The sequence below is a fragment of the Ochotona curzoniae genome, unplaced genomic scaffold, assembly GCF_017591425.1.
Source record: "Ochotona curzoniae isolate NIBS_2020 unplaced genomic scaffold, NIBS_Ocur_1.0 contig_2321, whole genome shotgun sequence".
NCBI lineage: Eukaryota > Metazoa > Chordata > Mammalia > Lagomorpha > Ochotonidae > Ochotona > Ochotona curzoniae.
This window is the reverse complement of record NW_024465421.1, coordinates 24,131,041-24,151,453: the sequence shown is the minus strand read 5'-3', so window position 1 is coordinate 24,151,453 and position 20,413 is coordinate 24,131,041. Positions and strand designations below refer to the sequence as shown.

At 65.9% G+C, this 20,413-nt stretch overlaps 1 protein-coding gene across 1 annotated transcript in view; it reads left to right on the top strand.

Moving 5' to 3' along the window:
• CACNA1H (calcium voltage-gated channel subunit alpha1 H) overlaps window positions 1–20,413 on the top strand; it is a 33,922-nt gene that overhangs the window by 11,435 nt on the left and 2,074 nt on the right. The window contains exons 3-35 of the mRNA XM_040973761.1: window positions 3,846–3,957; window positions 4,045–4,178; window positions 4,261–4,358; window positions 4,784–4,943; window positions 5,209–5,521; window positions 5,589–5,681; window positions 5,955–6,699; window positions 7,063–7,466; window positions 7,933–8,084; window positions 8,164–8,349; window positions 8,460–8,577; window positions 8,671–8,826; window positions 8,943–9,033; window positions 9,105–9,307; window positions 9,704–10,072; window positions 10,225–10,325; window positions 10,420–10,543; window positions 10,614–10,682; window positions 10,757–10,941; window positions 11,033–11,159; window positions 11,357–11,482; window positions 11,593–11,682; window positions 12,321–12,513; window positions 12,687–12,704; window positions 13,455–13,606; window positions 13,865–13,974; window positions 14,081–14,214; window positions 14,299–14,369; window positions 14,622–14,700; window positions 14,913–15,034; window positions 15,332–15,815; window positions 15,976–16,088; window positions 16,338–17,175. Of these exons, the coding sequence (XP_040829695.1) occupies window positions 3,846–3,957; window positions 4,045–4,178; window positions 4,261–4,358; window positions 4,784–4,943; window positions 5,209–5,521; window positions 5,589–5,681; window positions 5,955–6,699; window positions 7,063–7,466; window positions 7,933–8,084; window positions 8,164–8,349; window positions 8,460–8,577; window positions 8,671–8,826; window positions 8,943–9,033; window positions 9,105–9,307; window positions 9,704–10,072; window positions 10,225–10,325; window positions 10,420–10,543; window positions 10,614–10,682; window positions 10,757–10,941; window positions 11,033–11,159; window positions 11,357–11,482; window positions 11,593–11,682; window positions 12,321–12,513; window positions 12,687–12,704; window positions 13,455–13,606; window positions 13,865–13,974; window positions 14,081–14,214; window positions 14,299–14,369; window positions 14,622–14,700; window positions 14,913–15,034; window positions 15,332–15,815; window positions 15,976–16,088; window positions 16,338–17,175 (6,470 nt within the window). The remainder of the gene's footprint in view (window positions 1–3,845; window positions 3,958–4,044; window positions 4,179–4,260; window positions 4,359–4,783; window positions 4,944–5,208; window positions 5,522–5,588; window positions 5,682–5,954; window positions 6,700–7,062; window positions 7,467–7,932; window positions 8,085–8,163; window positions 8,350–8,459; window positions 8,578–8,670; window positions 8,827–8,942; window positions 9,034–9,104; window positions 9,308–9,703; window positions 10,073–10,224; window positions 10,326–10,419; window positions 10,544–10,613; window positions 10,683–10,756; window positions 10,942–11,032; window positions 11,160–11,356; window positions 11,483–11,592; window positions 11,683–12,320; window positions 12,514–12,686; window positions 12,705–13,454; window positions 13,607–13,864; window positions 13,975–14,080; window positions 14,215–14,298; window positions 14,370–14,621; window positions 14,701–14,912; window positions 15,035–15,331; window positions 15,816–15,975; window positions 16,089–16,337; window positions 17,176–20,413) is intronic.

Genomic DNA, 20,413 nt, shown 5'->3' with positions numbered 1-20,413 from the left:
CCTGGGGTGTGGCTGGGGGGACTCAGTTGGGCAGGGGTGTGGAGAACTTGCTGTTTGCCAGGCCGGAGCTGGTTTGGGAGTGGAGATGTTTTTGGGGGTTAGTCTGGGGGGAACTGGTCTGTGGTAGATTCCTTTCCTGGTGCTCGTTGCACCACTGGCCGGAACTCCAGTGTGGAGATGGGGCCTGAGAATAAGGGAGGGCCCGGGGCTACGGACCCCATCCTTGCTGGCGTTGCTGCACACTGCCACTGAGTGGCTGTTGGGGCCTGGTGAGGTCTCCTGCAGGGAGAGTGACCACCGAGCTGGTACCAGATCCTTCAGGGTGGAAACGAGCCACCGGTCAGAGCCCAGCAGACGTCAGCACGGTATGCACTCCAGGGGCGAGAGGCAGGAGCAGCCTGTGGCGCCTGTGGGCAGTGCTTCAATGTCCCCGAGTAGGCTGTGGCACCCTCCTACCCACTGCCAGATTGCAAGGTGTGTGTGTGTGTGTGTGTCTGGTGTGTACCCCGCATAGCCCTCGCCCCATGTTCGGACCTGGCTGCTGGTCGGTGTCAAGAGGGGCTGCCCGCCTCCTGACACCCGGGCAGGTGGGCATGGACAGGACTGGACAAAAGCAGCAGCCCTCCACAGGAGCTCTGGCCAGGTGGGCAGACACACTCCTGGGCTCCAGTCTTGCAGGCCTCCGGCCCAGGAGAGAAGCTCGGGATGAGCAGGAGAGCTCTGGAATGTTCTGAATGTGCACTTGGGGGTAGTGCTATGTCCCTGGGTGAGCCAGGACTGGCCACAGAAGGGAGTAGGCCCCCAGCACCCCCGACCCCAACGGCGAGCAAGCTCTGTGGGACAGCCTCTTCCTCCGCCTGCGCCCCCATGGATGCGGCTGCAGGACAAACAGCTCCATGTATGGCCGGCCGCCTCCCTCCCTGCTGGCGAGCTGGGCTGAGTGAGTCATGGGCCTGGGTCCCGCCCCCCGCCTGGCCGGCAGGGAGAGGACTCCAACTTGCAGGGTAGGCAGGGCAGGGAGGCCGGGCTGCTGGGCTCCTCGCGGCTAACACAGGGTCCTGCTCCTGCCTCAGGGTGCTGGTTCCCGTCCAGCCAGGGTAGTTCTTGTGGAGTCAGATGCAGGTGGGGGCTCCTAAGGCCTCACGCCGTATCCATCCCAACAACTGTCACTCCCCCAACGCCCAAGCACGGTGGCATCCCCTGTGTGACTCCCAGTGGCTGTGATGTCTGGGCCTTGCCTGGTCAGTAGCTTGTTGTCATGGTGACAGCTGGGTCCATCTGGAGGTAGTGACCCCATCCCCTGGCAGCCCCTTTCTGGGGGACTCTTGGCCCTATATCTCTTTGGAGCCTCCTGAGCAGGTGCCCAGCCAGGCCGCCAGGAGCCGGGCCCTCTTCCCAACAAGCTCCTGTGCCCGCCTGCTTGGTGTGGTCCCAGGTTTGCTGCAGGCATGGGGCAGGGTGCCCGGCTGAAGGCATACCAGCAGCCATGTCCTGGATGTTTTCCAGGCACTGACACCGCATGGGGTTGGAAGCAGCTGATGCTGTGGCAGTCCCCAGGAGAGGAGTGAGGACAGTGCTTGGAGACCAGGTCGTGGGGTGCTGGGGGGTCCCCTCCATGGAGCGGTAGGCCAGGTATGAATGGGTGTTCAGGAGTGAGTGGGTAGGGTTAGGCTTGGGGACCAGCAAGCATCCTGGGCAGACACTGCCCAATGGCTGAGGGGTCTTTTGTCATCTGAATTTTTTTAACTTAAGATTTATTTATTTACTTGAAAGTCGGTGAGATCTTTCATCTGTTGGTTCACTGCCCAGACAGCCACAGTAGCTAGAACTGGGATGGTCCAGATCCAGGAGCCAAGAGCTTCTCCTGGGTCTCCCACATGGGTGCAGGGGCCAAAGCACTGGGGCATCCTCTGCTGCTTTCCCAGACACATTAGCAGGGAGCTGGGATGGAAGTGGAGCAGGCAGGACTCAAGCCTGTACTCATGTGGGATGCCACGAGCTGCAGCTTAACCCACCATGCCATAGCGCCAACCTCCATGGCCCTGGTCTCCTGGGAGGGGCTCACCTGGCCCTCTTGCTGCTGGAGTCTAGGGTGGTCTGTCCTCCCCTGACTGTGGCCTCAGGGACCCCATTAAGTGACTGATCTAGGGGCTGCAGCTGTTCTTGGGGGTCCCTCTAGGATTTAATTTGGGACCCAACAACCAAGGGCCAGGGTGCATGGGGGCACCCACTGCCCTCCTGCTGTGTCTCCTGCAGCCATGGGACCCCCAAGCAACTAGGAAGGGCTGGTGGGTGGCAGTCCTGGGGCTACCCTTGGGGCTGGGGGCGGATTTACCCAGCAAAGATCCTCATGGAGCAGGCTCAGCCACCACCTGCGTGCTAGCTGTTGGCCATACTTGGCTGCCTGCCTGGGTCTGAGGACCCGTGCCCTGTCCCATGGAGGCCACAGCCACTGTCCCAGGTGTCAGGCATGCTCAGTGTAGAGGTGACGGAGGCGGATCTGCACCCCAGCACACAGGGCTCTGGGGGCAGTCTGATGGGTGTGTGGGGATCCTTCCACTGGGGAGCACTCCTGGCTGGGCTTGGTGTTCCCCTTCAGGCCCCCAGCACCCCTGGACGGACCCCGGGGTGGGGGGTGGGGGGCGGTCACTTCAGCACCGTGGACAGCAGCCACCCCTTCCTCCTGGCCTGTTAGGGACAGAGTCCCACTGGAGTTGTGGCCTAGGAGGCCTGGGGGTCCTTGTGGGCTTGGGCCCTGGGAGATGGGTGCTTCCTGCCACAGGAGCCCAGTGGTACCCCCTCCCAGAAGGCTGGGCAGGGGGCTGGGCTGCCAGGTCTGTCGGAATGCATAAGCGGAGACCAGGGCAGCCTTTTGAGTGTGGAGTTCACCAGGAGTGGGGGTTCCCTTCTGGTGACCCCACCCCCTCCCTGTGTCCCTGTATCTTGGGTCTCATGCCACACCTGCCTGGATGGGACAGGAGCAGCCAGGCCCAGGCCTAGGGGGCCAGGATGTTCGTGTGGGAAGAGAGGCTGGCAGAAGCCTGGGCCAGGCCAGGGCTGGTGGGGCTCTCCCGACCTTGGAACTGGTGCCCCTGCCTTCCTCCTTCCTGCAGTGAAAATTGATTCCAATTTGTGGATGTTGCTTCACAAGCTGAAGGGATTTTAATTAAAACCCGGAAAATCCGCGTGTTGATTAAGCCTCCGGAAGCCGGCAGGCTGTGTGCACAGGGGCAGATGGCACCGCCTGTCATCTGCCCACGAGGTGTGACCCCACGGGCTGTGTGGGAAGGGGTACCCAGGGCTCCTGGCGCCCCCTCCCAGGGTCGCTGCTGCAGTGCTGCCCTGTGTTCCCCCAGGCCCTGGTGGCAGGGAGGGTGGAGTCCCCGGAGTGGGTGTTTGGCAGGGACTGTGAAGGGACATGAACCGTGCAGTCTGGAGTGGCCTCCCTTGGCCGTGAGGCCCTGGGCTGGGGTGAGCAGGGGTGCAGAAGCTGGCCGTGGACCTGGTTCTTGGTGGAATCAGGGCTGCCTCCCAGAGGCCAGGATGTGTGTGTGGGCTGAGGCACCCGGAACCTCCCCCAGCCCTCGCCGACCACCGTCCACCAACGGTTTGGAGAGGGGACCAGGAGGCAGCCCCACAGCTTCCCAGGCAGCCCAAGAGCCCCAAGGGCTGGGGTTGTGATGGGCAAAGCTCCAAGCCCACCGGGAGCGTGCATCAGGCGAGGGCCGGTGCAGGGCCTCAGCGCCACCTGGTGGCTGCCTTGTCGAGGCTCAGCGCAGTGACCCTAGGCTGGGCAGGGCCAAGGGTGGGTCCCATTGGCGGTGTGACCCTTAACCCTCCTGCACGTGGTTCGAGCATGTCAGCATGCTGGTCATCCTGCTCAACTGCGTGACCCTGGGCATGTTCCGGCCCTGTGAGGACCTGGACTGCCGCTCGGAGCGCTGCCGCATCCTGGAGGTGGGCTAGGGCCCTGGACAGGGGCAGGGGGTGAGGGGGTGGGGAGGCAAGGCCCCAGTTCCCCATCCTGCCCCCTGCCCCCGCCAGGCCTTCGACGACTTCATCTTTGCCTTCTTCGCGGTGGAGATGGCCGTCAAGATGGTCGCCCTGGGACTGTTTGGCCAAAAGTGCTACCTGGGTGACACTTGGAACCGGCTGGACTTCTTCATTGTCATGGCCGGGTACAGCAGTGGGGGGCGCTGTCCCAGGCCTGGAGGGGGCCCCCGGGGTACCTGGCACCCGCTGACCCTCCACCTCCCCCAGCATGATGGAGTACTCCCTGGACGGACACAACGTGAGCCTCTCGGCCATCCGCACCGTGCGCGTGCTGAGGCCGCTGCGTGCCATCAACCGTGTGCCCAGTAAGTGAGCCTGGAGCTGCAGAGAAGCCGCCAGGCGCGGCTTCCCCTGGGGGCACCCAGATGCCATGTGATCTTTGGAGCGTGGTGGTCCTAGCCCAGCCACACCAAGGTGGCCAAGGTGGCCCGGCAGCCTGTGCTGCAGCCCCAGACAAGACCACCCACTCCTCCAGGATCCCACTGACCGCTGTGCCATCTACCCCGCGTGGCATCTCACTCGTCACGTGGTCCCATGACCACCTGAGCCACAGGGTCAGGAGTGCCACCGGCAGCCCCGGACACGGCGGGTACCCTGAGCAGGCCTCAGCGGAGCCCAGACAGCCAATGCCCAGCTCTGTGCGCTGTGCGCTGTGCTCAGGCCCGCTCAGGCCCCGTCCTGCCAGGGAGCGCTGGGCAGGGGTTAGGGTCTGTTGTCTTGTTGCCCGCAGGCATGCGGATCCTGGTCACGCTGCTGCTGGACACACTGCCCATGCTTGGCAACGTGCTCTTGCTCTGCTTCTTCGTCTTCTTCATTTTCGGCATTGTGGGCGTCCAGCTCTGGGCTGGCCTGCTCCGCAACCGGTGCTTCCTGGACAGCGCCTTCGTCAGGTGTGGGCTCCTCCACACCCGGCCCGCCCTTCCTCGCAGCCCCGCCCGGGGAAGCTCCACCCCTCGGCCAGGCCCGGCCCACAGGCTATCCCCTGACCTGCAGCCTCCCTGGGTCACAGGTTTTGGGGTGGGGAAGGGACCCCAGCAGGTGATGTGTTTCCTCAGCAGCCCCTCTGGCTGGCTGGGGAGGGTTCAGGGGCAGCGCAGCGACCTCAGAGGTCCAGGGGTCTCAGACTCAGGGAGGACCCACCCACCGTCTCCCCAGAAACAACAACCTGAGCTTCCTGCGGCCCTACTACCAGACGGAGGAGGGCGAGGAGCACCCCTTCATCTGCTCCTCCCGCCGTGACAACGGAATGCAGAAGTGCTCGCACATCCCCAGCCGCCGCGAGCTGCGCGTGCCCTGCACGCTGGGCTGGGAGGCCTACGGTCAGCCGCAGGCCGAAGCCACGGGCGGCCACAGCGCCTGCATCAACTGGAACCAGTACTACAACGTGTGCCGCTCCGGCGACACGAACCCGCACAACGGGGCCATCAACTTCGACAACATCGGCTACGCCTGGATCGCCATCTTCCAGGTGGGCCTGGCGGGCGGGGCGGGCACACCCGGGCAGTGCAGGCTCACCCAGCGGCTCCTCTCTGCAGGTCATCACACTGGAGGGCTGGGTGGACATCATGTACTACGTCATGGATGCCCATTCCTTCTACAACTTCATCTACTTCATCCTGCTCATCATTGTGAGTGTGCTGGGGTCGGCGGGGGAGGGCCAGTCAGGCATCCACCTCAGCGTGCCAGGTGCCACCGGGGTGCCGCAGGGGGTGGGCACTGGCTGACAGCCTGCGGAGGCCTGGGACAAGGGGAGAGCGTGGCTAGGCGTCCCGACTTCAACTGCCCCGCAGTGGCCTGGGACACCTCTGCTGCCTGCCCCCAGCCCCGGGGGTCACCCTTGCGACCCCGCCCTGAGTATCCTTGATGGGGCGGGGCCTCATGGACACTGCCCGCCTCTGCAGGTGGGCTCCTTCTTCATGATCAACCTGTGCCTGGTGGTCATCGCCACTCAGTTCTCAGAGACGAAGCAGCGGGAGAACCAGCTGATGCGGGAACAGCGGGCCCGCTACCTGTCCAACGACAGCACGCTGGCCAGCTTCTCGGAGCCAGGCAGCTGCTACGAGGAGCTGCTCAGGTACCTGGGCCATGTGTGCCGCAAGGTCCGGCGCCGTGGCCTGCGCCTCTACACCCGCTGGCAGAGCCGCTGGCACACGCAGACAGAGTCCAGCAGTGCTCCACCCGGCCAGGGCCCACGCCGGGCAGGCCGGCGGGCGGCCTCTGTGCACCACTTGGTCTACCACCACCACCACCACCACCACCATCACTATCACTTCAGCCATGGCAGCCCTCGCCGGCCGGGCCCTGAGGCGGGCACTGCTGACTCTAGGCTGGTGCCAGCCGGCTCCCCACCCTCACCGGGCCGTGGGCCCCCAGACGCCGAGTCCGTGCACAGCATCTACCATGCCGACTGCCACGTGGAAGGGCCGCAAGACAGGGCCCGAGTGGCCCATGCAGCTGCGGCCGCTGCTGGCCTCAGGCTGGCCTCAGGGCTACGGGCCATGAACTACCCCACGATCCTGCCCTCTGGCCTTGGCGGCAGCAAGGGCAACAGCAGCCCCCGGCCCTCGGGGAAGCAAGCACACAGCCCCCTGAGCCTGGGTGGTCCTGGCCCCTACGAGCGAATCCAGCACGTGGTAGGCGAACACGGTGAGGCGCTGGCCTGCAGAGGCCAGGTGGGTGGGCTGCAGAGGGGCAGGGTGTGAGCCAGGGTGTGCACTGGGTGGCTCTGTGTGGGAGCAGCACCACAGCCAGCCCCAGCTGCGGGCCTTGGCACCAGCTCTTCTGCCCTTGGGGTGAAAACAGGACTGTGGTTGGAGAAGGCGGACGGTCGCTCCTGGGACGCGAAGGCATTCCAGGGGCTTCCATGTGTCTGTCCTGGCTCCAGCATGATGTGTTCCCTGTACCTGGAGAGGTGGCATCCCACTGGCAGTGCCCTTCCACGCCCAGGACCCTTGTAAGTTCAGCCCATGTCGGCAGAGGCCCTGAGCCTGTCTGTCTGTCTCCCTGCAGGACTGGGCAGGGCCCCTGGCCGCCTGTCGGGCCTGAGTGTGCCCTGCCCGCTGCCTGGCCCCCAGGCGGGCACGCTGACCTGTGAGCTGAAAGACTGCCCGCACTGTGCCCGTGCCCGGGAAGAGGCTGGCTCTGAGGGTGGCGACTCAGACATCCATGGGGTCTATGAGTTCACGCAGGACGTGCGACACGGCGACTGTCGGGATCCCATGCAGGCACCCGCTGCCGCTGAGGCCAGCCCGCGGAAGGCAGCCCCGGGGGCACCGCTGGGCGGGCTGGGCCGGCTGTGGGCTGCTCTCAGCGGGAAACTGCGTCGCATTGTGGACAGCAAGTACTTCAGCCGCGGCATCATGGTGGCCATCCTGGTGAACACGCTCAGCATGGGCGTGGAGTACCATGAGCAGGTGGGCGGGGTGCTCCGCCTCCCCCCCCCCCCGGCCCTTTCCCAGGCCCTGCTCCTTGTAGGGAGCAGGGGTGCCCAGCTCTGCCCTCACCGAGGCTGTGCCTTGCTCATGGAGCCAACATGGGAGTGCATGGGGAGGGGGTGTGTGGGTACAGACTGGGCCGTGTCCCTGTGTGTCATGGTGTGGCCTTGGTGACAGCTTCGTGTGTGCTCACAGACCTGCCTTTGCACCTGCCAGTCAGAAGACACGTGGGTTTGTGCGTTGGCAGTCACGCCCAGCAGGCGTGCTCACGTGTACATATCCACAGGTCACACAGGGACACACTGTGGCCACATGCAGGCCGGGCCAGCTGCATGCCCTGTGGATGTCTGAGTCCCTGCAGGGCCTGGGAGTCTGGCAGCAGCCCCCGCCCCCCCGGCTCGAAGGGCCTCTGTGGGCTGGCCCTGACGTGGCCCTGCCCCCGCAGCCCGAGGAGCTGACCAACGCCTTGGAGATCAGCAACGTGGTGTTTACCAGCGTGTTCGCCTTGGAGATGCTGCTCAAGCTGCTGGCCTGCGGCCCGCTGGGCTACGTCCGCAGCCCCTACAACATCTTCGACGGAGTCATCGTGGTCATCAGGTGGGTGGGAGCCGCACCTGGCTGCGCGTGCGGGGGGTGGGGGCCGGGTCGGCCCTGCTGACTGCACGCCGGCCGGCAGCGTGTGGGAGATCGTGGGGCAGGCGGACGGCGGGCTGTCGGTGCTGCGGACCTTCCGGCTGCTGCGGGTGCTGAAGCTGGTGCGTTTCCTGCCGGCGCTGCGACGGCAGCTTGTGGTGCTCATGAAGACCATGGACAACGTGGCCACCTTCTGCATGCTGCTCATGCTCTTCATCTTCATCTTCAGGTGGGCGGGGGCCCGGCTGGGGGCGGGAGCCCGGGCAGCGTGTCGGCGGGCCCCCGGGCAGCGTGTCGGCGTGCCCTCTGCCCAGCCTGCCCCCCCACCCCGCCCCACAGCATCCTGGGAATGCACCTGTTCGGATGTAAGTTCAGCCTCAAAACGGACAGCGGCGACACGGTCCCTGACAGGAAAAACTTCGACTCCCTGCTGTGGGCCATCGTCACTGTGTTCCAGGTAGGCGGGGCCGGGGCATCAGTGGAGACTAGGAGTGGTCGGGGCCTGCGGGGCCACATGGCCAGGCACAGCCTGAACCCCAGGTGCCCCCAGATCCTCACCCAGGAGGATTGGAACGTCGTCCTCTACAACGGCATGGCCTCCACCTCCTCCTGGGCCGCCCTCTACTTCGTGGCCCTCATGACCTTCGGCAACTACGTGCTCTTTAACCTGCTGGTGGCCATCCTGGTGGAGGGCTTCCAGGCTGAGGTGAGGTCCGGCCCAGGCGTCGGGGGTGGGGTACAGGCTGGGCCCTCCCCTGCTCCCACCCCCACCTGGGCCCTCACGCCATGGCCCTCATACCCTTCTTCCTGCCACGCTCTCAGGGTGATGCCAACAGGTCAGACACGGACGAGGACAAGACCTCCACCCGCTTTGAAGAAGATTCTAACAAGTTCAGAGACCTTCAGCCCACAGGTGTGCGCGTGGTGGGCGGGGATTGGAGGGGCCCCGAGTCCTGGAGGCTCACAGGTTCTCGTCCCCCATAGAGATGAAGCTGTGCTCGCTGGCTGTGACCCCCAATGGGCACCTGGAGGGCCGCAGTGGCCTGCTGCCCCCACTCATCCTGCGCACAGCAGCCACCCCTTCCCCCAAGGGCTCCCCACAGCTGGACACCATGCGTGACCTCCCTGACTCCCGGCGCAGCAGCAGCTGCTCTGTGGACCCCCAGCTGGGCGATCAGCGGTCTCTGGTAGGTGGGGACCTGCCCCTGGCATGTGAGACCCCCAAGCTGAGTGAGGGTCCCACTCCCCCAAGGGGAGCCATTGGTCGTGCAGCTAATCCCCATGAAAGCCTCAGCAGGAGGCCCCGGCCGGGGAGGGGACAGCAGGAAGAGCCAAGGGGTACAGGTGTGAGGGGTCATGGTGGGAGCACTGGATCCAGACACCAGCAAGAGATGTGAGCCAGGAGCAGTGGAAGGAGATGGCATGGCTGGGAGGAGCTAGGAGGCCCTGCTGCGGGCAGCCCAGCGGCCACCAGCTCTGCCTGAGGTGGGCCCCGGGAGGGCAGGTTCTCCGGGTGCTGGCTCTGGGGCTCCAGCCTGCTTGGCCCCACGCATACCCGGGACCTTCCCCTCGCCCTCCCGCAGACCAGCCTCCGCGGCTCGCCCTGCACCCACTGGGGCCCCAGCAGCGCCTGGAGCAGCCGGCGTTCAAGCCGGAGCAGCCTCAAGCGGCGCGGCCAGCGCGGGGAGCGGGAGTCGCTGCTGTCGGGCGAGGGCAAGGGCAGCACCGACGACGAGGAGGACGGCCGGCCGGGGGGTGCGGGGGCCATGCCGGGCCCTCACAGCCCCACTCTGCGTCGCACCGAATCCCTGGACCCGCGCTCCCCGCCCAACCTCCTGCCCACCAAGCTCCGTGACTGCAACGGGCAGACGCTGGCCCTGCCCAGCGAGATCTTCCTGCGCATCGACAGCCACAGGGAGGACCCGGCCGAGCTGGACGAGGACGTGGGGGACGTGAGTGGGCAGGCCAGAGAGCACCCCATACCGCTGCCCTGCGTGCTCCAGCCGTGCCGGGCCCCAGGCTGGTCAGCTCCCCCAGGCCCCGGGGTGTCCTCTCGGCTGCCAGGCCGGGCCACAGCTGAGGCCTGCTGTCCCTGCCCTCTCAGAGCTGCTGCTTCCGGCTGCGCAAGGTGCTGGAGCCCTACCGGCCCCAGTGGTGTCACAGCCGTGAGTCCTGGGCGCTCTACCTCTTCTCCCCGCAGAACCGGTGAGGGGCCCGTCATCCGGCCGAGGTGGGGGTGGGCCTTCCCCGGGGGTGGAGGGGTGGCCTGGGACACCCCGCTGAGCTGCCCGGCGGCCAGGTTCCGTGTCTGCTGCCAGAGGATCGTGGCGCACAGACTGTTTGACCACGTGGTGCTGGCTTTCATCTTCCTCAACTGCATTACCATCGCCCTGGAGAGGCCGGACATCGACCCAGGCAGCACTGTGAGTGGCCCCTCGCACCCCGCCCGGCTCGGAGGGCTGTGCAGCCCTGCCCACTGCCCTCTCCCTGCAGGAGCGTGTCTTCCTCAGCGTCTCCAACTACGTCTTCACGGCCATCTTCCTGGCTGAAATGATGGTGAAGGTGAGTGCCCCAGGCAGGATCCCCCGGGGTCAGCCTGGCCCGGCCCGGCCCCAGCACTGCCCTGCTGCCCCCAGGTGGTGGCACGGGGCCTGCTGGCCGGGGAGCACGCCTACCTGCAGAGCAGCTGGAACCTGCTGGACGGGCTGCTGGTCCTGGTATCGCTTGTCGACATTATCGTGGCCATGGCCTCAGCCAGCGGCGCCAAGATCCTGGGCATCTTGCGTGTGCTGCGCCTACTGCGGACCCTGCGGCCACTGAGGTGGGGGCGTCTGCTGCGGGCTCCAGGCTGCTGAGGTGGGGGTCACGTGCTGCAGCCAGACTGAGCAGCGCGCCCCTCTGCCCGCACCCAGGGTCATCAGCCGGGCCCCAGGCCTCAAGCTGGTGGTGGAGACGCTCATCTCCTCCCTGAGGCCCATCGGGAACATCGTGCTCATCTGCTGCGCCTTCTTCATCATCTTTGGCATCCTCGGGGTGCAGGTGTGTGCCCGCCCGGGGTGGACCTGGGAAGGGGCACTCGGGCCGGGCCTCGGGGTGCAGGTGTGTGCCCGCCCGGGGTGGACCTGGGAAGGGGCACTCGGGCCGGGCCTCGGGGTGCAGGTGTGTGCCCTCCCGGGGTGGTCCTGGGGTGACACTCGGGCCAGGCCTACAGTCACTCCCCTGCCCCCTCTGCTCAGCTCTTCAAGGGCAAGTTCTACTACTGTGACGGCGCCGACACAAGGAATATCTCCACCAAGGCCGAGTGCCGGGCTGCCCATTATCGCTGGGTGCGGCGCAAGTACAACTTCGACAACCTGGGTCAGGTGGGCATCGGGCACTGCACTGCCATCTCATGAGATTGGCCACCGCTGGGGGGCCATGTTGTCAGCCAGGACACAACATCACCTCCGCCCCGACCCACCGCTCCCCGTAGGCGCTGATGTCATTGTTTGTGCTGTCGTCCAAAGACGGCTGGGTGAACATCATGTATGACGGACTGGATGCTGTGGGAGTGGACCAGCAGGTGGGCACGGGTGGGTGCTGGGGGGTTGGGGACCAGCAGGTGGGCACGGGTGGGTGCTGGGGGGTTGGGGACCAGCAGGTGGGCACGGGTGGGTGCTGGGGGGTTGGGGACCAGCAGGTGGGCACGCGTGGGTGCTGGGGGATTGGGGACCAGCAGGTGGGCACGGGTGGGTGCTGGGGGGTTGGGGACCAGCAGGTGGGCACGCGTGGGTGCTGGGGGATTGGGGACCAGCAGGTGGGCACGGGTGGGTGCTGGGGGGTTGGGGACCAGCAGGTGGGCACGGGTGGGTGCTGGGGGATTGGGGACCAGCAGGTGGGCACGGGTGGGTGCTGGGGGACTGGGGACCAGCAGGTGGGCACGGGTGGGTGCTGTGGGAGTGGACCAGCAGGTGGGCACGGGTGGGTGCTGGGGGGTTGGGGACCAGCAGGTGGGCACGGGTGGGTGCTGGGGGGTTGGGGACCAGCAGGTGGGCACGGGTGGGTGCTGGGGGATTGGGGACCAGCAGGTGGGCACAGGAGGGTGCTACTCTATTTGGGATTGGGAACCAGCGGGTAGACTTGGGCAGCCTGCCCTGTCTGGGTGGGCTCAGGCGGGCTGGGCTAGCTGCTCCACGGGCCCCAGCCCCTCCTGTGCCGCAGCCCGTGCAGAATCACAACCCCTGGATGCTGCTGTACTTCATCTCCTTCCTGCTCATCGTCAGCTTCTTCGTGCTCAACATGTTCGTGGGCGTGGTGGTGGAGAACTTCCACAAGTGCCGGCAGCACCAGGAGGCCGAGGAGGCGCGCCGGCGCGAGGAGAAGCGGCGGCGACACCTGGAGAAACAGCGCAGGAGTAAGACGCCTGTGGGGCAGGGGCAGCCTGCCAGGCCCAGCTCCCCTCCCTGGTGGCTCTGCACTGCACGTGCCACCTGGCTGCGCACGTGCCACCTCAGGGCGGGAGGGCCTCTGCCCAGGGCCGTCCGGTGTCCCCTCTGCAGCCACTCAGGTGTGTCCTTATCTTTTCAGGCACCTACCCCAGCCCAGGTACCTGCCCGCCCCGCATGCATGCCTCAGCCCGTCGCCTCCGCCCTGCGCTGCTGCTGCATGGGGGCAGGGAGCCGGCCCGGCAGAGGTCCTGGGCAGGATAAAGGCTGTGGCCGCCCAGCAGGGGTCCACACTGCCGCCCGTGCCCTGTGTGTGCTCTGCCCGCAGGCCTGGGGCTGCTTGTGCTGCCCGGCCACCAGGCGCTGGCACCTGCATGTTGGCTGGGAGGAGGAAGGGCAGGGGTAGGGGCCGTCCTCCAGGCTCCTGGGGGAGGCAAGCGCTTGAGGGGCAAGCCTGGGGGGCGTGCTTGGGGGTGAGCCCATCCCTGTGGGCCAGGGCCCAGAAACTGCAGGATGGCCCCTCAAATGATGACGGTGGTGGATTGGTTGGGGGCGCTGCTGGACCTGCTGACCAAAGCGTGGCCAGGGGCCTATGGGACCCTCACTCGGGTGGAGCTGCCCATGCTCCTGCCCAGCCCTGTCCATCCGGGTTTCTAAGTCCAGGCCCGGCAAAGAGTCTGTGCTGTCCCTGCCTGGGTAGGGACTTGGGTGTAGGGAAGCCGCCTCGGCCGCCTGGGGCCAGGAACAAGCTGGTCTGTGGTTTGCCAGCCATGTCTCCCCTAGCACAGGCCCTGTTGGAGCCTGTCCCTTCACCCAAACTGTGAGCTGCCCAGAACAGCCCTGACCCTCCCGGGAGGGGATGACAGACATGGCCCCTGCCCTAGTGGTTCAACGCGTCCTCCCCCTGCAGAGGCCCAGCGCCGGCCCTACTACGCCGACTACTCGCACACCCGGCGCTCCGTGCATGCGCTGTGCACCAGCCACTACCTGGACCTCTTCATCACCTTCATCATCGGCGTCAATGTCATCACCATGTCCATGGAGCACTACAACCAGCCCAAGGTGGGTGGCGAGGCCCGTGGGGATGGGCAAGGTGGGACAGCCCCCAGGCGTGGGGCCGCTCCGCCAGCCTGACCGTCCACCCTCAGTCACTGGACGAGGCCCGTGGGGATGGGCAAGGTGGGGCAGCCCCCAGGCGTGGGGCCGCGCCGCCAGCCTGACCGTCCACCCTCAGTCACTGGACGAGGCCCGTGGGGATGGGCAAGGTGGGGCAGCCCCCAGGCGTGGGGCCGCGCCGCCAGCCTGACCGTCCACCCTCAGTCGCTGGACGAGGCCCTCAAGTACTGCAACTATGTCTTCACCATCGTCTTCGTCTTCGAGGCTGTGCTGAAGTTGGTGGCTTTTGGGTTCCGGAGGTTCTTCAAGGACAGGTGTGGGCGGGGCTGTGAGCATGGGGCAGCCCCTGGAATTTGGGTGGGGGCAGGGGGAGGACTCCCAGCAGGTTATAGGCTGTACTCAGTGTTGCCACATGCACAGGTGGAACCAGCTAGACCTTGCTATCGTGCTGCTCTCCATCATGGGCATAGCGCTGGAGGAGATCGAGACGAGTGCGGCCCTGCCCATCAACCCCACCATCATCCGCATCATGCGTGTCCTACGCATTGCCCGCGGTAGGTGCCCTCACTCCTGGGTCAGGCGTGGGGAGCCGGCACAGCCCCACCCTGGCCCCACTAATGCTCAACTCTCGGCCGCAGTGCTGAAGCTTCTGAAGATGGCCACGGGCATGCGGGCCCTGCTGGACACAGTGGTGCAAGCCCTGCCCCAGGTGGGTGGGGCCCTGGCGGGCAGGGGTGGGCACTGAGCAGGAAGAGCTGGGAACGGCACCATCTACTGCTAGTCCATGGCCTCTGGCCAGTGTTGCCCTGTCTGTCGAGCTACTGGAGTGCCATTCCAAATACTGGTGGGGCACCCGTTGGCTGGCCTCAGTCTTGGGAGCCCGAGGACAGGAAGGCCTGGGGCTGAGGGTGGGAGTGAGGGCCGTCGTGTCCAGCTGGAAATGGCTGAGCCTCCTCCTCAGGTGGGCAACCTGGGCCTCCTCTTCATGCTCCTGTTCTTCATCTACGCGGCTCTGGGCGTGGAGCTGTTCGGGAGGCTAGGTGAGTCGTGTGGCCACCCCATGGGCGTGTCCGTGCCAAGCAGTGTCGCTGGGCCATGAGGCCATGCGTCCCCAGGACACACCGTGCCCGTCCTAAGGGTCTCTGGCCACTCCTGACAAAAGCTGGGCCCGGGGGCTGGAGGGAAAGAGCCAGCAGCTTGGGACCAGTGTGGGGGCTCAGCACGTCCATGGGCTGACAGTTGGTCCCTGCAGAGTGCAGCGAGGACAACCCCTGTGAGGGCCTGAGCAGGCACGCCACCTTCACCAACTTCGGCATGGCCTTCCTTACGTTGTTCCGCGTTTCCACTGGTGACAACTGGAATGGAATCATGAAGGTACCCAGAGACAGTGGACTTGTGTGCAGGGGAAGGGAATGGGGTGTGGTCTGAGTCCTGTCCCTCCCCTGGTGGGTGTGGTCTGAGCCCTGTTCCTCCCATGGGGGGTGTGGTCTAGCCCTGCACCTCCCCCCTGGTGGGTGTGGTCTGAGCCCTGCCCTCCCCCTGGTGGGTGTGGTCTGAGTAATGCCCCTCCCCTGGTGGGTGTGGCCTGGGCCATGTCCCTCCCCTGGTGGGTGTGGTCTGAGCCATATCCCTCCCCTGCTGGGCGTGGTCTGAGCTGGTCTTTCCCCCCAGGACACACTGCGTGAGTGTGCACGTGAGGACAGGCACTGCCTCAGCTACCTGCCTGCACTCTCTCCTGTCTACTTTGTGACCTTTGTGCTGGTGGCCCAGTTTGTCCTGGTTAACGTAGTGGTGGCAGTGCTCATGAAGCACCTGGAGGAGAGCAACCGTGAGGCTCGTGAGGATGGCGACGTGGACGACACTGAGCCGGACACGCCGCCAGCACCCACGGTGCAGGTGAGGTGTACAGGGAGGGCTGTGGCCCTGGGGCTCACGAGGGGTCTCCAGACTGACCGCATGGCCGCTCTGTCCCAGGAAAGTGCAGGGCCCAGGCCGGATACCTCCAATGTGCTAGTGGCACGCAAGGTGTGCGTGTCCCGGATGCTGTCACTGCCCAACGACAGCTACATGTTCCGACCCGTGACGCCTGTCTCAGTCCCACAGCAGCGCCTGCAGGAAGTGGAGATGGCTGCCTACACGGGTGGCACCTCGCCAGGTACGGGCTAGGCTGGATGTCGGGGGAGGAGCATGCTGCAGGATGCCCTGAGGGGGCAGGGCTGCACTCAAGATCCTGGCCCCGCCCCTGGCACCACCCGGGCATGCCACAGGATGCCCAGTGCTGGTAGGGGTGGCACTTAGCTGCTCTCCTGCCCCAGGTCCCGGTGCAACCTTGCTGTCGCTGCCCTCGGAGCCCTGTGTCCCCCTCTGTGCCCCGACCCCGCGGCCCATGCCCTACACTCCTAGTCCAGGCCCGCCACTCTACACACAGGTAGGGGAAGTCGGTCCTGCAGCTCAGAGCTGGGGTTCCTCATCCCACGAGGGTGGGGGTACCCGGTGACCCTAGGATCCCCACCCAGCTCCTGGCCCCCCACTAGCACCTTATACACCCCGAGGGTTATTCCACCCTGGCAGTATCTGATCTAGGCGGTACCTCTCACGGACTCTGCTCCAGCGTGCAGGCCCCACAGTACCCAGGACAGAGAGGTCCCTGGGCTCACTGAGGCCTGTACCCTCACAGGAGGCCGTGCCGGTGGAGCCCTTGGAGGGGCAGGCCGAGGGGTCTGGGGACAGCACCCCAGACCCTGGGGAACCCTTGGAGAAGACCTCTGCCCAGCAAGTGTCGCTGCGGTCCCCACCCTGCTCCCCACAGCAAGCCGGCATCCATCCCCACAAACAGGCCTCAGGACAGTGCATCCTCAGCCGCCCGCCAGGCCCCGGCACCGAGGAGGCTGAGGCCTCAGATCTGGCTGACCAGGAGGTCAGCAACATCACCAGCTCTGCCCGGCCCTGGGTCGCAGCCTCCCCGGTGGCCCCCAGGGCAGCGACTGGCGGGCAGGCCCTGCGCAGGTTCCACAGCCTCGGTGCCCCAGGCCTCCTGGACAAGCCCAGCCAGGCAGAAGGACAGCGGTGGCCATCAGCAGAGCTGGGTAGCAACACTGGCCGCCCGGAGCCGGGGGAGGGCCGGGCCTGGGTCCCAGAGGCAGAGCCAGGCCTGGGGGCTCGCCGGAAGAAGAAGATGAGCCCTCCCTGCATCTCTATAGACCCGCCGGCCGAAGAGGAGGGTGCCGCCCGGCCCCCGGCCACAGAGGGTGGCAGTGGCCTGCGGCGCAGGACCCCGTCCTGTGAGGCTGCCCCCCACAGGGACTGCCTGGAGCCCACCACCGCGGCCAGCGAGGGTCCAGGCACGGGTGGGGACCCCACGGCCAAGGGGGAGCGGCGGGGCCGGCCCGAGCACCTGACTGTCCCAAGCTTTGCCTTTGAGCCGCTGGACACAGCAGCAGGTAGTGGCTGTATCGAGATGCCAGGGGCCACGGTGCCTCTAGAGCCCCATGGGACAGACCCATCTGGGGCGCCTGGTAACCCCCCTGAGCCAACCTGGGGGCTGCACCTTGTGGTGCCCCCAACTGACGGTGCAGGCAAGCCCACGTAGCCAGGGTGGGGGACACACAGGACCTTGACTCAGGGTCCAGGCGCCCAGGGGGGCAGAGGCCCCACCACGGGCGGAGGGCCCAGCCAGAAGTCAGTTCAGGGAGGGGCAGGCACTTGTTGTGGGCACAGTGGAGCTGGGGGCCCAGGCCGGGCCAGCAGCCTCTGTGGGCAAGTACCGAGACCCCCCCCACACACAGGGAGGAGGGCCCAGGGCTGCTTCTACTCTTTCTTGGGGGAGCACGGGCTGGGACCCCCGAGCCCAGTCCCCGAGACCACCTCACGCTCACTGCTGAAACCCTGCCACACCCCTGCACCCCCATGCCATCACCTGCCTCATGGAAGTGGTGAGACCCTGCAATAAGATGGGGCACGTCTCGGGCCCCCTTCCTGTGTTCAACTCGCAATAATCCGACACGGCCAGGAGGGAGGGCGCAGCAGAATAAACAGTAACTTATTTAAGACCTGCGCGTCTGAGACTTGGGGTGGGCAGGCGGGGCAGCTGCCCCAGGCCCTGCAGCCAGTGTTTGGCCAGCAGGAGGGGGAGGCCGGGCAAGGAGAGTCCAGGCCCCAGTCCCCCCAGCTCAGGGTTGTGTCAGCGGATCCAGTCCACATAGGTGGAACATGGGTGTAGACCCCAGGCCCAATCAGGGTGGCCACAGCCCTTACACCAGCTCACCACACCAGCCTGGCAAGCCAGAGGCCCTCCGAACTAAGGGACAAAGAGGGGTGAGGACAGTGGGCACCCTGTACCCTTCACAGGGCCTGCACTGTTCTAGCCACGCCAGTGGCTCACCTGGCAGGTGCCCCCTGGGGCTCCCAGCACACAGCATATCTGGCTGAAAGACACTGCCATCCTGGCTGGGGTAGTCCCTGCAGCTCTCGGCTTCCACCATGGAAACTGCTGCCTCCTGCAGTATGTTCAGGGGTTCCAAGGGTTCTGAGGGAGTGAGCAGGGGTCAGGGGTTGTCGGCAGCACCTCCTGTGTTGGGCAGTGGTGTGTCCAACTCCCACCCACAGGCAGGGCCTGGATCCCTGCTGAGTCGGACTTGGGGCGACCTCTTGGGGGTGCCCTGGTCTCCTCCCACCTAGGCCGGGTCTCCTGGGGTGGGACAATGGGGGCCTCATCTCCCTCCCTCATGTAGCCCCAGTCGGTCACACAGCACCATGTTCCTGGGGAGATGTCAGTGGAGGCTGCCAGCAGGCAGACAGGACCTGGCTGGAGAGGTGGCAGGGCCTGTCAGCTGCACCACGGCAATGTCCCCGCTGGCTCCTGGCAGTCCTGGGGGTTGGAGTACAGGACGACACACCGTGGAAGTGGGGGACAGGTTACCTGCTAGTCAGAAGAGTTGGAGCTGCGGCGGGGTGGGACAGCAGAGGCCACTGTGCCTGTCAGGCTGGCACCTGCCTCGGGCCCTGGATAGCTGGGCCCAGGGTCACAGCAGTGCCTTAGGGCCCCCGTCCCCTGGCCCAGGGTCCAGATACCAGCGACCACAGGGAGGGAACAAGGGCTGCGTGCAGACGGCAGAGCATGCGCAGGTCCCTTGGCCAAGTTCAGAGCAGGCACCAGCCAGTGTGGCCAACATGGTGTTCCTACCCCTCTCCCCAACCACGGGCCAGATTTCCCCTTGAAGGCCAGGGACAGCAGGCAGAAAGGCACCCTGAGAAGCAGTGGGCAACCGTGAGAACCCACTGGGGTCTGAACAGGGATCCCCTCACACGTGTGCCCCATGCAGACGGAGACTGGCCTGGCATGGCCACCTGTCATCCAGGGCTGCCTGGTAACCCAAATCTGGGCCTCCATGTCCCGCAGCTGGGGCTGGCTACATCCTGAGTTGGAGGAGGGACTGTTGTCGGGGGCTGCTTCTGCCTTCCTGCCCCATCCTGAGGGGTCCCCCACGCAGAACCATCCCAGGTGCAGGGATGACAGCAGCTCTGGCTTGCCCAGGCTTGGGGTGTCAGCAGGAGGCCAGGCAGCTGTCCAGTGGGGAGATGGAATCCCACATAGCATGGGACGCCCTCGTCCGGCCACCTGGAATTGCATCTCCCCCACACCTGTCGGAGGGACAGCAGCAGTTGGAGCCGGTCTGGGCTGTCCAGTGGGCAGGGTCCTGGGCAGCTGTAAGCCTCCACTTCGCATGGTCCTCTCCTGGAGGGAGCAGGCCTGGGCTCTGACGCCTGTGTCCCCGCCTTCACCCACTGCTGGAGACCCCTGGCAGGAGCTGTGTGCCGACCACAGACCATGCACGGGCCCTCCATGCGGCTCTCAGCCCAGCGCCTAGACTGACCCCACACCTCCTACAGGGGCACAGCTCTCCGGAGTCCCCAGCAGGCAGAGGAGAGGCTCAGCTTGTGGAGTCCACCTCGAGCCCTCATGAGATCAGAAGACACCTTCACGAACCCAGCCCTGTAGTCTTGCGCCCCATACAAGCCAGGAGCAGCAGGAGGCCATGGGGCTGGAGTGCCTGGACAAATGGGGGTGTCCTCTCAAGCCGTGGAGCAGCTGAGCAAGGAATGGGCAGGGACTCTGCACTCCTGCTGTCAGCGAGGGAGGATGCCCCGGCACCCTCGTCCCCTGCCAGGCAGGACGTCCCTGCGAGGCCTCCCAGCATGGCCACTGGGGCAGTGAGCAGCCAGCTCAGGGCACTGTCGGAGGTGTCCCCCAGGCGACTGATGGTATGACAGGGTGCCTTCCCCTGCAGGCAGCGCGAGCCCAGCTGAGGTGGGGGTCACCTCGGGAGCTGCAGAGGAAGGGGTGGTGAGCCTTGTTTTGGGGGTATGCCCCAGCCTTGTCCAAGGCCAAGGGCTTAGGTTATGTGCACAGAGCAAACGGAGCCCAGAATCCAAAGCCTGCTGCCCACCCGATGGATGCCCACCTGGGCCAGGACAGTCATGCGGCACGGCGATTCAGGATCCCTGCCTGGCACACGGGGGCCTGGGTAGAGCTCCTGGCCCAGCCCTGGCTACAGGACATTTGGATGTCCACGGAGAGGAGATCTCGACTGGTTTGTCTCAAGTAAGTAAAATTTTTCAAAAAGTTCTTTTATTTGAAGGAGTTAGAGATCTTCCCTCCACTGGTTCACTCCTCAAGCGGCCACACTCCCGAAGCTGGCTTAGGGGCCTTCATCTGGGCCTCCCACAAGGGCGCACAGCCAAGTGCCCAGACAG